This window comes from Callithrix jacchus, chromosome 5, assembly GCF_049354715.1.
Source record: "Callithrix jacchus isolate 240 chromosome 5, calJac240_pri, whole genome shotgun sequence".
NCBI classification, from domain to species: domain Eukaryota; kingdom Metazoa; phylum Chordata; class Mammalia; order Primates; family Cebidae; genus Callithrix; species Callithrix jacchus.
Window position 1 is genome coordinate 115,596,125 of NC_133506.1, and position 15,523 is coordinate 115,611,647.

Consider the following 15,523-nt stretch of genomic DNA (forward strand, 5'->3'; position numbering starts at 1 on the left):
TGCTGGTGATTACACACGGAGACAGACAGGTAGAATGAAAAGAAAATGGAGAGCTGGAAAAATCAGAAGTAGGCCCCTTCTCTCATTCCTAAAACCATGGAAAACATAACAGTTCATTCAATACAAAATTAGAGAAACTAAAAGAATCTGAAGAACACAAAATTCAGAAAGGAGACCCTGATGATTAAAATAATTATCTTCCAATAAAGGCCAAGTTTGATGACAATATCCTTGTGAAAACATGTCACAAAAAATTAAGAAGTCCATTAATAGTCTCAACAGTGCAACAAATCAGCTATTGGGATACCACACACAAAAAAAAAGAAAAAAGAAAAAGGGGAAAGAGCATGTTGACTCCATTAAAAGAAGGTTAAGACACATGTAAGGTATTCAAGGTCTGGAGATTTAGATGTTAAGTACTGATTTAAATGAAGACTAAAGCAACAATGTACACTTACTTTATACAGCATATTATGAAACTTTTTTAACAGCAGTGGTTAAAAAAAGTAGCAAATAACCAAGGTAATGTAATAAATACTGCAGCCTAATAACACTGAAAGGTAATATAATACTTAAAAGAATCTACATGAAAAACCTCCAGGTTATCAACTGAAAGATGTGGTTTAACATGTTCTAAGAAAATACCAAGTAAACTGTCATTCTCACAAATCTAAGTAGGAGAGGGGGAAAGAATGGCATTCCTCAAAGTGAAAAGGGGTATATATGAAATGGAACTCTGCCTACTCACTTTTCTCCAGACACAGGCAATTAGGGTGTGTAGTTTCTTAATGAACTGAATTCTCATATAAACTAACCTTTCTCCTTGGATTTTCTCTCTTGTTCTCTGTCCCGACTTTTGCTCCTGTGCTTATATGACTTTCGATCCCGGCTTTTTGATCTTCTTCGATCCCTACTTCGAGATCTATGTTTTCTTTCTGATCGATCATGGCTTCTGCTTCGTCGCCGATCTCTACTTCTTAATAATTTAAAAAACAAAAAGACAACTTCAGCCAGCATTACAGTAAGTAAAGGCCTTGAATTAACAGCATCTGCTATTAATAACAAGACTAAGCAAAACAGCCTTACCAAACAAATGAACAGAACTACTAAAACATATTTACATTAGAAATCTTAAGAACTGAAAATTATTGAAAATCTTTCTAAATTCAGTTTATCTCCTAAGATAGTTATTGCTCTGCTCTTTAAGGCTCTTTAATTTGTAATTTTAATTAAAACAGTATGGCTGATTTCATATTTTATTTCTTGGAATCAGTACGATAAGCACTTAAGAGACCGTCAGGTATCCTAACTTTGTAAAAAGATTGTGTGAAATTTCCTAGACAAGTGGGAAATATCACAGAAGTTGCCCTGAAAATGGAACTATTCATTCACTGATTCCGCTCTCACAACCCATCCCATCACTTAAAGATGCTTAAGAGTTTCCCAAGTACCATCCCAAGGAATAATACTGGTAATTACTACTGCTTCTGACCACTCATTATGAGCTGGACATCAGTCTCAGGTGTTTTATATACCTGCTTCGCCTTCTTTCTCTACTTCGTGACCTTTTGTGGTCCCGAGACCTGCTGCATCTTCGGTCTGAGGTTCGGCTGGAGTGCCTACTTCGTGAACGACTTCTCTTTCTTCTTTCTCTGTCACGAGCCCTTTCTTTTTCTCTTTCTTCTTCTTCCCTTCGTCTTTTCCTTTCTCTTTCTTCCCTTTCTCTTTCTCGTTCTTTTTCTCTTTCTTCTCTTTCTTGCTTTTCCTTTTTTAGACGTTCATCCCGATCAGGTTCTTCGGTTCTTTTCCTTAACTTTTCCTAGGAAAATCAAGTTGGATTTTTATACAACTATAACCTTAAAGCATTGTTAACAATGGTCAACTAATGTGAAGTAACCTGTAGACGAACTTATGGAACTGACACCCTCAAGGGCAATGCAGGCATTCCAACACCACGTACATGCACAAGATACCATGATTTGACTAAATCCTCAGAAATATTCTTCCCAAATCTGGCATTTGAGAGTTAAGAAAATTAAGTGCTTTCATAGTTTGATAAACAGCAAAATTTCACAGGAACTCACAATGCTTCAAGCAATTACACACTGGAAAATATCAATGAGAGGGTCATATCTCTACTTAAGCCATATTACAATATAGTTATTTTTATCTATAGCTAAAAACCTTTTTTTAAAAAAATAGCTAAAATGTATCTTTTGAAGAAACTTATGCTGGCCAAGAGCAGTGGCTCAGCACTTTGGGAGGCCAAGGAGGGCAGATCACCTGAAGTCAGGAGTCAAGACCAGCCTGGCCAACATGGCAAAACCCCACCTCTACTAAAAAAATACAAAAAATTAGCAGGGCATGGTGGTGCACACCTGCAATCACAGCTACTCGGGAGGCTGAGGCAGGAGAACTGCTTGAATCCCAAAGGTGGAGGCTGCAGTGAGCCAAGATCATGCCACTGCACTCCAGCCTGGTGACAGAGCGAGATTGTCTTAAACAAAAAATAAGCTGGGCGTGGTGGCGCATGCCTGTAGTCCCTGCTACTCAGAAGGCTAAGCCATGAGAATTATTTAAACCAGGAGATGGAGGTTGTAGTGAGCTGAGATCACGTCACTGCACTCTAGGTGACAAAGCGAGAATCTACCTCAAAAACAAACAAACAAATCTTACTTTTAACTCTTCTACAGTAGCTTTAATTTTGGCATAGCCCATGTGTTGTTTGCCCATCAAATGGTCATCTACCCGGGACTGGGCATCTCCTACTATCAAAAAGGCTCCACACACTTCACAAACTTCCATTTGTTTTTCTTGTGCGGCAAAACTTTCAATTGTCTGAAATGATAAATCAGTTAATATAGGAACATCTGAGGAAGAGAAACAAATCTGAAGAAAGTACTCAACATTTAGAAAAGATTTCTAATGTGTGTGAATTGCTCCTTTCCATTTCCTCAAAGCAGTAATATTGAGCTACAAGTGATCAACTTTTAGAGAGGGATTTAAGACAACACTAACTTGCTGAATCATCCAGGAAAAATGCTGAGACCCACTGTTCAAGGTTCAACATCGACATCACCTTAAACAATTTAAACCACTTTTCAGAAAGCCATCTACTTTAGTATGAATTCACTCCCTGCTTAGGTTCAAGGGATATGATGTCCACACACAAAACTAATTAAGGAGCTGAGCTCACTAACTATAATCTAAACATATCCTATTCAATATGGAGGAACCAATGACCAATCGTATTTGGCAATCAATAATATCTGAAACAGATATGTTCTATTCTTCAGTTAAATGAATGAGCTAAGAGTGTATTAATTTTTAACAAAGATATAAGCATGTACTGAGTAATTTATTACAACAAAAATGAGAATAAAACCCAGGCTCATATGAAAATTTATGATTTAAGGCAGTGACTGCCAAGCCAAAAAACAGTCGGAGAGACCTCTTTTCCTAACATTTTATTGGGACATAACCATACCCATTTGTTTCCTATACTTAAGTTGCTTGCATACTACACAAATGCAGTTTAGCAGGTGCCAGGGACCTTGTGGCCTACAAGTTGCGTTGACTCTAAATTTAGGACATCAGAATAGTTTTCAAAGGTTCTCAAATAAAAATGAATTCCGACTAATGAACAGGTAAGATAATGTGAAATGAGGTTTACTCACTGAAGTTGTGGACCTAAGCAGTTCTCTCTCTTCTTTTAATTGTTCAACTAATTTCATCATCCCCTGGGCTTCTTCTACTTTTCCTTCAGACCCTAATTCTTCAATCTTAGAAGAGTGGAGGAAAAAAACAGGTAAGATTTCTTTCAAACCAAACTATTTCCCTTTTTCCCCATGGTTCATCAGTGGTTGTTTTCCATCTTTTTTGTTGGGTTTTATTTATAAAAGCTTCTTTGGGTTTAATTTATCCTCAATTTTTTTTTACACTTCAATAAAGTATAACTGATGTGTTAAGAAAAATGCACTTTCAGCCAGGTGTGGTGGCCCATGCCTGTAATCCCAGCACTTTGGGAAGCCAAAGTGGGCAGATCATCTGAGGTCAGGACTTCAAGACCAGCCTGGCCAACATGGTGAAACCCCGTCTCTACTAAAAATACAAAAATTAACCGACTATGGTGGCAGGCGCCTATAATCCCAGCTACTCAGGAGGCTGAGGCAGGAGAATCACTTGACCTGGTAGGCAGAGGCTGCAGTGAGCCAAGATCATGCCACTGTACTTTATTTAGCCTGGGTGACAGAGTGAGACTCTGCCTCAAAAAAAAACAAACAAACAAAGGAAAAATGCACCTTAAAACAAAAAAAAAAAAAGGAGATGCATTCAGAGACTTTATCCTGCAAAAAAGAGTGAGAGAGAAACAGTATCTCACTATGTTGCCCACGCTGGTCTTGAACTGCTGAGCTGCAGCAATCCTCCCACCTCAGCCTCCCAAAGTGCTGGGTTTACAGGTGTGAGCCACCGGCTCTTTACAGTACCTCCTCCAGCCTCAATCCCAAACACAATCCTCAGGCAACCACAAATCTGCTTTCTGTCACTATAGGTCAATATGCAATTTCTAAAATTGTATATAAATAGTCAGTCTATATTCCTTTGTCTGGCTTCTTTCACTCAGCCTAAGTATTTTAAGATTCATCTATACCCTCTCATATAACTAATTCCTTTTTATTACTGACGGGCATTCCATCATATGGATATATCATAATTTAAATGTCCACTCACATACTGAAAGATATTTTGATTCCAGTCTGGGTTTTCTTTTTAATTGCTATTAAGACTACAGTACATTGGAGTACAAGTCTTTGTGTAGACATATGTTTTTATTTCTCCTGGATAAGTATTTGGGAGTGGAGTGGCTCACGGTTCATTTTTAACTTTTTAAGAATCAGACTCCAGGGCTGGGCAGTGGCTTACACCTATAATCTCAGCACTTTGGGAGGCCAAGGCGGGTGGGATCACTTGAGGTCAGGAGCTAGAGACCAGATTGGTCAACACGGTGAAACCCTGTCTCTAACTAAAAATACAGCAATCAGCCAAGCATGGTGGCACACGCCTATAATCCCTGCTACTCAGGAGGCTGAGACATGAGAATTACAGGAACCTAGGAGGCAGAGGTTGCAGTGAGCTGAGATGGCGCCACTATACTTCAGCCTGGGCAACAAAGCAAGACTGTCGCAACAAACCAGTAATAACAACAACAAAAGAGACTCCAATATGATCTGCAGGAATGTAAAAGAAATAAAAAGCCAGATTTTTTTTTCCAAAGTGGTTGTGCAATATTAAACTCCAGTTCACGCACATCCTTGCCAAAAGTTGGTATAATCAGATTTTTTAATTTTAGCTATTCAGGTTTCAGGTATTTTATTATAGTTTTAATCTGTATTTCCCTAACAACTAATAGTGTTGAGTGTCTTCTCATATTTGCCATCCTTTCATATACATGTATAAGTATGTGTACACACACACACACATACACACACGAGACAAGGTCCCACTCTGTTGCCCAAGTTGGAGTGCAGTGGCAAAGACGGGTCTCACTGCAGTCTTATGCTCCCAGGCTCAAGCAATTCTCCTGCCTCAGCCTCCTGTGTAACCAGGACTACAGGTGTATGCCATTATACCTGGCTAATTTTTGTGGAATCTGGGTCTCCATTTGTTGCCCAAGCTGGTCTCAAACTCTTGGGCTCAAGCAATCTTCCTGCCTCAGCCTCCCAAAGTGCTGGGATTATACACGAGTTACCATACCCAGCCCATCTTTATATTTTTGCTGGCTACATGTCTGTTTCAAGCATTTCCCAACATTAATGCACACAATTCTCACCTGTTGCAGAAGTACATCAATTTTGTCTGTTAGAACCTGTATTTTTTCTTCATTTTTGCCTGTTGGGCCAGCAGCCTGTTGAAGACAATAAAATGTATTACCACCAAGTATAAAACAAAGATAAACATTCAAACTCTCACATACCATATATAGTATTTCTATTTAAAATGTTCCCTATGCAGTTTAAGAGAAGTAAAAAGAAAATAAAATAATTAAAATGTTTAATCGAAAGGACAGTAATTCAATTATCTTCAACTTCTGTTGGTCAATCACATATTGTCAGTTACTGCTATTTAAGAGAAAAATCTTATGATTAGCAAAATCAATGTTATGCTTGCTAATAAAGACTGAAAAAAAAAAAGAATGCCTAGTAAGTTTTATATCATTCTAAAAGAACAAAGTAATGAACAGAAGGCAAGTTTCAAAAATACTAAGGAGGTCTCTCAGTCTCCAGAGAACAAGGACCCTTTACAAAGACTGTGAATGCATTTCACTTACCCCAGAAGACTGCTGGTTTTGAGATAATGCCAAACGAGCATGGCCTCGTCTGATCCTGCGTTCTACTTCTGCAAGTAAACTTTGTAAGTATCGCAAAAAGTCTCTCTCATAGCCAACTTTCATGAAACGAGAGCTCTTCTCATACCTGATAAAATGAAAAACACATACCAATTTCCAAATCTTTATCCATTACAACTCAAATATTCTATCTTAACTAGCATCAATGACTACTGCATTTAGGCTGAAAGGTAAACCAGGTGTATTTGGAGTGACTTTCTGATTGCTCCTCATCATGGAGCATTATGTTTGGTTAACAGCACAGGCTTTACACAGGAGGTTAACCACTAGCTTTACCACTGTACTGGATCTGTGACAAGCCCCCTGGACCTGGGACAAGTCTCATCTATAAAATTGGGGCTGAGCATGGTGGCTTATGCTTGCAACCCCAGCACTTTGGGAGGCCAAGGCAGGTGAATCACTTGAGGTCAGGAGTTCAAGATCAGCTGGCCAACATGGTAAAACCCTGTCTCTACTAAAAATACAAAATTATTGGCCAGGCGTGGTGGTGAGTGCCTGTAATCCCAACTACTTGGGAGGCTGAGGCAGGAGAACTGCTTGAACCCAGGAGGCAGAGGTTGCAGCGAGCCTGTCTTCAAAAAAAAAAAAAAAAAGAAAAAAAGTTGGCCAAGTGCAGTGGCTCAAGCCTATAATCCCAGCACTTCGGGATTCATGAGGTCAGGAGTTCGAGATAATCCTGGCCAACATGGTGAAACCCCATCTCTACTAAAAATGCAAAACTCAGCTGGGTGTGGCAGTGCCTGTAATCCCAACTACTCAGGAGGCTGAGGCATGAGAATCGCTTGAACCCAGGAGGTGGAGGTTGCAGTGAGCCGAGATCTTGCCACTGCACTCCAGTCTGGCGACAGAGACTCCATCTCAAAAAAAAAAAAAACCAACCAAATGGGCTACAGAAAAAAACCTTGACACAGGATGCACTCATGTGGTGGCTATCAGTATTATTACTAAAGCTATATAACTTTCTTACTCTCCCGAGCCAGTGACTAGACTTCTTTCAGGCACTCATTTTACATTTAATTTCAATTATTTCCTCAACCCTTGTCCCCCTTAAACCAAATAATGGGGGAGGGGCTGCAAAATGACTTACTGTTTTCGTAGATTTTCATCATGAATTTTTTCACATGGACCTGAGGAAAAAGGAAATATAATTGTATAAATTATCTGTGATATTAGCAACCTTTTCTCTTGCCAAAAAAGAGTTATTTTTCTTTTTAAAAAGATTCATTTTATCACTGAGTAGTTTGTAGACATCTAAATTGATCCTACTGAATCATGAAGCATCATACTGAAATAGCACATAAAACTGATCTGCTCAGTCTTCAGTCAACATAATAGAGAGCAATAATATATGGTAAGAAGAGAAGGGAGGGAGGGAGAGAGAAAAGGAGAAAAGGTGAAATGAAATTGTTTCTTATTGCCACCAAAGAAAACTGATGGGGTAGACCACTGGACCGAACCACTGCTGACCTTATTTTCAAATCTGTTTATAAAGTCAAATAACACTAGACTAGTACCCTAGTCCTACTCCTTCCCACCTCTAAAAAGTAATTATCTTAACTCTTTGTTATTTCTTCTCAAATTTACCTCCACCTTTCTAAATTCCATGCTTATTTTGCTATTTATCAATCCTAGGTATCAAAATTTTAGGATAAATAAACATTATTGGGCAAGTACTATTCACCGTCAGGCCAGGCAAAGGTGCATTATGAGACGCTTCTGATGTACTTTTCTCAGAATTTTTTTCTTTTCCTTTTTTTTTTTTTTTTTTGAGACAAGAGTCTCACTCTGTCATCCAGGCTGGAGTGCAGTGGTGCAACTTAGCTCACTGCAACCTCAGCCTCCTAGGTTCAAGGGATTCTCCTGCCTCAGCCTCCCAAGTAGCTGGGATCACAGGCGCCCACCACCACGCCTAGCTAATTTTTTTTGTATTTTTAGTAGAGACAAGATTTCACCCTGTTGGCCAAGCTGTTCTCAAACTCCGACCCCTAAGTGATCCACCCTCCTTTGCCTCCCAAAGTGCTGGGATCACAGGTGTGAGCCTAGTTTTTTCTATGTATTTTCAAACTCTTCTCAAACACTTCAACTCAGCTATAGAAACTATCTTCATACTAATTTCACTTATGACTCAAAATATATCAGATAATCAGTTTCATTTTCTTCCAAGGCCTTCTGCCTTACTTCAATCTATGATACTTATTTTCTAAGCTCACTATAGAGTGATTATCTTGATGAATTCCTTTTCTGCTCTGTAGTAGAAGAGAATTGCTAGATCTTTTTTTTTTCTTGCCCTCCTTTGTGATGCATGTTTTTTCTTTCCTCTTTCTTGGTTTATAAGACAGGTTTTGGTGGAGTTTCCTGAGAAAAGGTCCGTGGGAGATAAATCTGCTGAGACCATGTGTATCTGAAAATGTCTTTTTTCCTTCATGTTTTGATATGTGGCTATACAGCTAAGCCTGGCAGACACATTTTCACTCAGCCTGAGGATGTTTCTCCAGTGGTCTTCAACTTCCACCGTTTTTGACCAGACTTAGGTAATTCTGTGACCTACACCCACCCCCACCACCCTCATGCTGTAAAATACAGGGGGTATGCCTAGGTATGGATCTTTTCATTCACTGTCCTGATCACTAGGGCCTACTCAACCTAAGGATGAATGTCCTTTAGTGCTGCAGTTTTCTTTTTTCTTAAGCAATTCCCTCTGCTTTTATTTTGTCCACAACTATTAAGCTGGTATTAGAGTTCCTGGACTAAGTTTTTTTTTAATCCTTCTGTCCTACTGCCCAACATTCCAGCAAATTTCCTTAATTTTATTTTCAAATCTTTCCAGTGATTTTAGTTCCGATTTCTCCAGTTTTAATATCTAAGAGTTTTTTTCAAAAAATGTTTTTCAAACTTTTCCACAAGTTCCCTTTTTATGGCATCCTATTATTGTTGATGAATATAGTATCTTCTCATATTTCTCTGAAGATACTAAATTTCTTAAGATTTTGAAAAATCTCTCTTCTGCTTTCCCCATTATCTCCAATTCCACTAAATTCTTCTTTCTCTGTTGGTTTTTTGTTAATCTCTCATGTCGAAGGATTTCTTCGAACTTCTGGCTGGTGGTCCTTGGCAGGCAACTAATTTTTAAAAGGCACTTCCAAAATCTGACTGGAAGTTAGTAGGGATTAGGCAGGGGTTGTCAACTCATGAATGGGCTGCACCATAGGAAAACCAGGCAGTAAGACTTTCTTTTAAGAGATTCCCCAAGGGTCAGTACCTGTAGAGATCACTTCTCAGGAACTGTTCACTTTCTCTAGAGAAGAATCCTCTTTTCTTCTGCCTGGGGAAAAACATCTGGCTGTATCCTTCTAGGAACAGGGCAGAGGAGAGCCCCACCAATAAAAATATAGATTCATTTACTCTCTTTTACATTCTTATTTGTACTCACTACTGCCCCCGCTGTGTCTGAAATCTCAAGATCTGGACTGGTCCTGCCTTAAGCTCCTAAAGCTCTAAGGCAAACATTGTACATAATGAATTGACTTCTTTGAAGTATCCAGAATGATCCTGGTTATGTATCACCCTTGAAAGACTGAGGAAATAGTCAATTATTTTTTGTATTTTGTGGCTCAGATAAACTAGTCTCTCTAGTCCAATTTCTCAAGGAAATAACCCTTTCTTCTCCTGTGGTATACAGGTGGGAGAGGCAGGATCAACAGATGCACAGGACCACCTATACTAGTGGCAATTTTGCATCCCAGGGGACCTCTGGCAATGTCTGAAGACATTTTTGGGTGTCACAACAGGGGGTGTTACTGGTATATAGTGGATAGAGGCCAGGGATGTTGCTTAACATCCCACAATGCATGAAAAGCCCCCTCCAAAACTGGCTCAAAATGTCAACCATGTCAAGGTTGAGAAACCCTGACCTAGACTATAGACTCATCTCTCTCATTTTCAGCCCCATGACTCAACCCTGCCTTCTGTGGTACCTGGTGCCTCCAAATCCTGAGCCTGTCCAGGGTTCTGCTGCTCAAACACTCGCTTCTGTTTAGTATCCCCTTCTGCAGGCATTTAGGGTACAGGTTGCTCTGCTCTGTTGCGTTTGCTGCTACTCATCCATCCACTTGTCATCTTCCAAAAATTTGCTGACATCTCTAATGTTATTTCCTCTTCCATTTACATCTTTTTAAAAATTTTTTCATTTAAGTGGAGTTTTGGGAGGGAGTGGAAATAGACATGTATGTTTAATAAAGCCACCATGTTTAATCAGACTGACATTTATTAATACATTCAAATATCTAAACCAAGTAAGAAATTACTTATTAGCAAATCTTTAAGAAAAAACTTGACAGAATTATAAAGAACCAGTTTTTTTCCTCACCACTTCTACTCAACATTTTAAAAATCATACATTTGATAAAAGTTTAACAGGAAATTCACTTACCGAGATCAGAACGTGTATTTGTAAACAATTCCGCAGGGCAAAAACCACAGAGATAATATTTACAAACCTAGTAAAGAAAAATAAAGGTATTTAACTTTAAAAATATTGCTTGGTTTTAAAACTATATTGGAGAGGGTTGCCAAATAACTATTTTCTCATTTCTTGATGTATCTTTCAACCAAGAAAGTTTAGGTAAATTAGTGACTTTCAGACTCCCGAATTTCAATAAAAGAAAAAATGTGCAATACTGGCAGTTACTCGTATTTTCTATTATCGATTTTAATCATTACCTGCTGATACCCCTCCAGTAGCAAAAACATGGGAAAGACATCCCAAAACAAAGGGCAATTTTCATTATTTTTTAAAAACTTTTACACTATTCTTATCATTCTAACCCTTTTGAAGATTAGGGCCTATTTACAAATTAGGATTTGGAAATCACAATCTAAATCACAGACAACACTCATTTAAAGCAATTTGGCTCCATCTTTTTGCTTAGAAGATCCTTAACACACCAGCCTCCCAAGTGACTACAACTACAGGCACAAGCCACCATGCCTGGCAAATTTTTAAAAATCTTTTGGAGAGATGGGGGTCTCACTTCGTTGCCCAGGTTGGTCTCAAACTCCCAGTAATTCTCCCACCTCTGTCTCCCAGTGTTGGGATTACAGGCATAAGCCACTGCTCCTAGCCATTGGATATTTTCATACATGCCAACAGAATTAGATAGACTCTTCGTGAGTTCCTACGGTATGGGGAAAAACTATTAACATAAAAACCAATATTTAATTCTCTCCCACTGGTACTTCTGTAACCCCTTCAGATATATTCCAAAACCACTCTATTCCATATTTAATTTTATAACACTATAAACCAAACCATGTAAATCAAAATTCCAAATTCCAAAATATCTCCCTTCCTTCACACAAAATTTAAGTGTTACTAGGTGGATCATTAGCATTTTTTTTTTTTTAAACACAATCTCACTTTGTCATCAAGGCTGCAGTGCAGTAGTGCCATCTCAGCCCAGTGTAATTGCCGCCTCCCAGGTTCAAGCAATTCTTCTGCCTCAGCCTCCAAAGTAGCTGGAATTAGAGGCATGCAACACCATGCCTGGCTAATTTTTCTATTTTATTTATTTTTAATTAATTTATTTTTTTTTAAAGATGGGGTTTCACCATGTTGGCCAGGCTGGTCTCAAACTCCTGACCTCTAGTGATCTGCCCACCTCGGCCTCCCAAAGTGCTGGGATTACAGGTGTGAGCCACCACGCCCAGCCTAATTTTTCTATTTTTAAATACAAAAATACAGTAGAGATAGGGTTTAAGTAGAGATGAGATTTCACCATGTTTGGCTGGTCTCAAACTCCTGACCTCAGGTGATTTGACCTCCTTGGCCTCCCAAAGTGGTGGGATTACAGGTGTCAGTCACTGTGCCCAGCTTTGGAAACGTTATTAATGCACAACTATAACACGTGAAAGAAAAGGCAGTGTTGGCAAGGCATGGTGGCTCACACTTGTAAGCCTAACACATTAGGAGGCCAGCCAAGGCAGGAGGATAACTTCAGCTCAGGAGTTTGAGACTGGCCTGGGCAACATGGTGAAACCCCATGTCTACAAAACATACAAAAATTAGCCAGGCGTGGTGGCACAGTACCAGCTACCCAGGAGGGTGAGGCAGAAGGATTGCTTGAGCTTGGGAAGTCGAGGCTGCAGCGAGCTGTGATCCTGCTACTGATCACAACCTGTTTCAGGAAAGGAAAAGGGAGAAAAGGGGGAAAAGGGGGGAGGGGGGGAGGGGGAGGGGGGAGAGGGGAGGGAGGGGGAGGGGAGGGGAGGGGAGGGAGGGGGGAGGGGGAGGGGAAGGAAAACAAGACAAGTGTTAAATTTAAACCTGAAAGTTCTTTCTAGACAGGACTGAATGCTAAAGCTGAAATAGGCTTTTTTTTTCCTGCCTCAAAGGCTTTATACTCATTTGAAGCAATGTGATTCCATCAACTGCATCCAGGATGAAAATCATAAAATGTATCTAAATATGTGTAAACAACAGATCTAGTTTTGTACCATATTACTCTAATATAGCTTTATGTCTTAGTATCTTTCTACTGTTTCTTTCCTTTAGATGTTGTCATACTTGATTTTTATGATGACTCTTTTAGGCTGGGCACAGTGGTGCATGCCTATAGTGCTGCTACGTGGGAGGCTAACGTAGGAAGATGAGTTGAGCCCAGGAGTCTGAGGCTGTACTGTGCTAGGACCACACCTGCGAACAGCCACTGTACTCCAGGCCCCGGCAACGTAAGTGACAACTCATCTCTAAGAACATAATAAAAGTTTTAAAGGCTGGGTGCAGTGGCTCATGACTGTAATCCCAGAGCTTTGGGAAGCCGAGGCAGGCAGATCACAAGGTCAAGAGATTGAGATCATCCTGGCCAACATGGTGAAAACCCGTCTCTACTAAAAATACAAAAATTAGCTGGGCGTGGTGGCATATGCACCTGTAGTCCCAGCTACTCGGGAGGCTGAGGCAGGAGAATCGCTTGAACCTGGGAGGCTGAGGAAGGCTCCAACTCAAAAAAAAAAAATTTTTTTTCTCAAGTTCCACTGCATGGGATGCCATATGATTTTCTAAATCTTAAAACGTTCATTTTGTTAAACTCTGTATTCACTTTAAGTGCATCACAATAAAATTTAAAAGGCCAATACTCAATTTTTTTAAATATTATTTGAGAATTTATTTTATTTAGGGGAGAGGGGATGGGGCAACAATTACATCACTTTTACTGTGCCCTTATCTTTCAATTGTATGAACCCTGTTTTTTAGATCCCAAAATTTCACACAACTATGTTTAGTAAAAGTTATTGCCAGAATCAGCTATTATTTAAAGCCATAAATTGTATGGTTATAAAACAAAAACTAAATTTTATGTACAGTCCTCACAGACACAGAAGTTTTACTATTAAACATTTCATTTCTACTTCCCATTTTTACAGTAATATATTCTAGGGTTTTGGAGATGTTCTATCCAAAGATTGATTTTATTTTTTTCAATAATACTTCTATTAGCCTCATAACCACTTTAAGATTACTGTCCTTAAGTTTAAGCTGGGCAAGCCACAATGTCTACAATCCTCAGAAAGGTTCACCATTTAAAAAAAAAAACAGGCAGGACATGGTATAATCCCAGCACTTTGGGAGGCCAAAGTGGGCAATCACCTGAGGTCAGGAGATTCAGACCAGTTTGACCAACATGGAGAAACCCTGTCTCTACTAAAAATACAAAATTAGCTAGGAGTGTAATCCTAGCTACTTGGGAGGCTGAGGCAGGAGAATCACTTGAACACAAGTGGTGGAGGTTGCAATGAGCTGAGATTGCGCCACTGCACTCCAGCCTAGGCAACAAGAGGAAACTGTCTCGAAAAAAGAACAAACACATCTCTACAGTCCCTCCTGACTCTCAAGCATGTGAAACAGGTATACTGCAACATGGCAGTTTGAATCTTGGCCGCCACTTATCTGCTAAATAACCAGGGGTACCTGGTGGGGTGCAGTGGCTCATGTCTGTAATCCCAGCACTTTGGGAGGCTGAGATGGGAAGACTGATTGTGCCTCAGAGGCAGATGTGGCAGTGTGCTGTGATCACACCACAGCACTCCAGCTAGGGTAACAGAACACAAACTGTCTAAAAAAGAAGCAGGGGTCATAATTCTGCCTTGGTTTCTTCACAGTATTAAAAAAGGACATAGGCTGGGCTCAGTGGCTCATGACTATAATCCCAGCACTTTGGGAAGCCAAAGGAGGAGGATCACTTGAGCCCAGCTGGGCAACATAGTGAGACCCTGTCTCTTCAAAAAAAATGAAAAAAATTAGCCTGGTATGGTGTCACACATCTGTAGTCACAGGTACCTGGGAGGCTAGGGTGGAAGGGTCACTTGAACCCAGGAGGTTGAGGCTGCAGTGAGTGGTGATCATGCCACTGCACTCCAGTTTGGGTGAAAGAGTACAACTCTCTCAAATTAAATAAATAAGGCTGGGCGCAGTGGCTCGAGTCTGTAATCCCAGCACTTTGGGAGGCCCAAGTGGGTGGATAACCTGAGGTCAGAAGTTCAAGACTAGCCTGGTCATCAACACTGTGAAACCTCATCTCTATTAAAAATGCAAAAATTAGCTGGACATGGTGGTAGGCACCTGTAATCCCAGCTACCTGAGAGGTTGAGGCAGAAGAATTGTTTGGACTCAGGAGGCAGAGGTTGCAGTCAGCCAAGATCACACCATTGCACTTCAGCCTGGGGGACAAGAGTGAGACTTCAATGAAAACTAAAAATAAGGAGGTAATAAATATCTCATAGTGGGATTGCAAAGATTAAACTGTATACATTTGCTAAACTGGAAGAATAAGGTGAAGGATAAAGCAACTCCATCTTGGATGCTAAACTGCCAGGCTGACTTCTGATTAATCCCAATTCCGGGAATGCGCTTAAGATTTCTATTTTATCTGCCGTTCTTTGTGTTAAGAACATGCACTTATTGTAAATCCTGCCCTTAGGTCAAAACAATTTTGATGATTTTGTACTTAACATTAATCCTGCCCATAAGTAATTATCCTAAACAAGCCTTCTGAAGCAGATACCCTTTCCCTATGGTATATAAGCCCTGGGTCTGGAGAGGTAACATCTTGTCTCACCGCC

The 15,523-nt window shown here is 39.8% G+C and overlaps 1 protein-coding gene across 13 annotated transcripts in view; it reads right to left on the reverse strand.

Annotated features, from left to right (window-relative positions):
* LUC7L3 (LUC7 like 3 pre-mRNA splicing factor) overlaps positions 1-15,523 on the reverse strand; it is a 32,241-nt gene that overhangs the window by 5,060 nt on the left and 11,658 nt on the right. For 8 of the 13 annotated variants that reach the window (XM_035301214.3, XM_017972660.4, XM_017972659.4 and 5 more), the window contains exons 2-9: positions 10,836-10,902; positions 7,494-7,533; positions 6,329-6,473; positions 5,831-5,905; positions 3,678-3,782; positions 2,677-2,838; positions 1,536-1,819; positions 816-976 (exon numbers count right to left, since the gene is read on the reverse strand). In XM_035301214.3, coding sequence (XP_035157105.1) covers positions 816-976; positions 1,536-1,819; positions 2,677-2,838; positions 3,678-3,782; positions 5,831-5,905; positions 6,329-6,473; positions 7,494-7,533; positions 10,836-10,902 — 1,039 coding nt within the window. Of the gene's footprint in view, positions 1-815; positions 977-1,535; positions 1,820-2,676; positions 2,839-3,677; positions 3,783-5,830; positions 5,906-6,328; positions 6,474-7,493; positions 7,534-9,665; positions 9,757-10,380; positions 10,574-10,835; positions 10,903-15,039; positions 15,122-15,523 lie in introns of those variants that run through there. The other 5 variants (XM_078374180.1, XM_078374182.1, XM_078374179.1 and 2 more) reach the window with 3 other exon arrangements.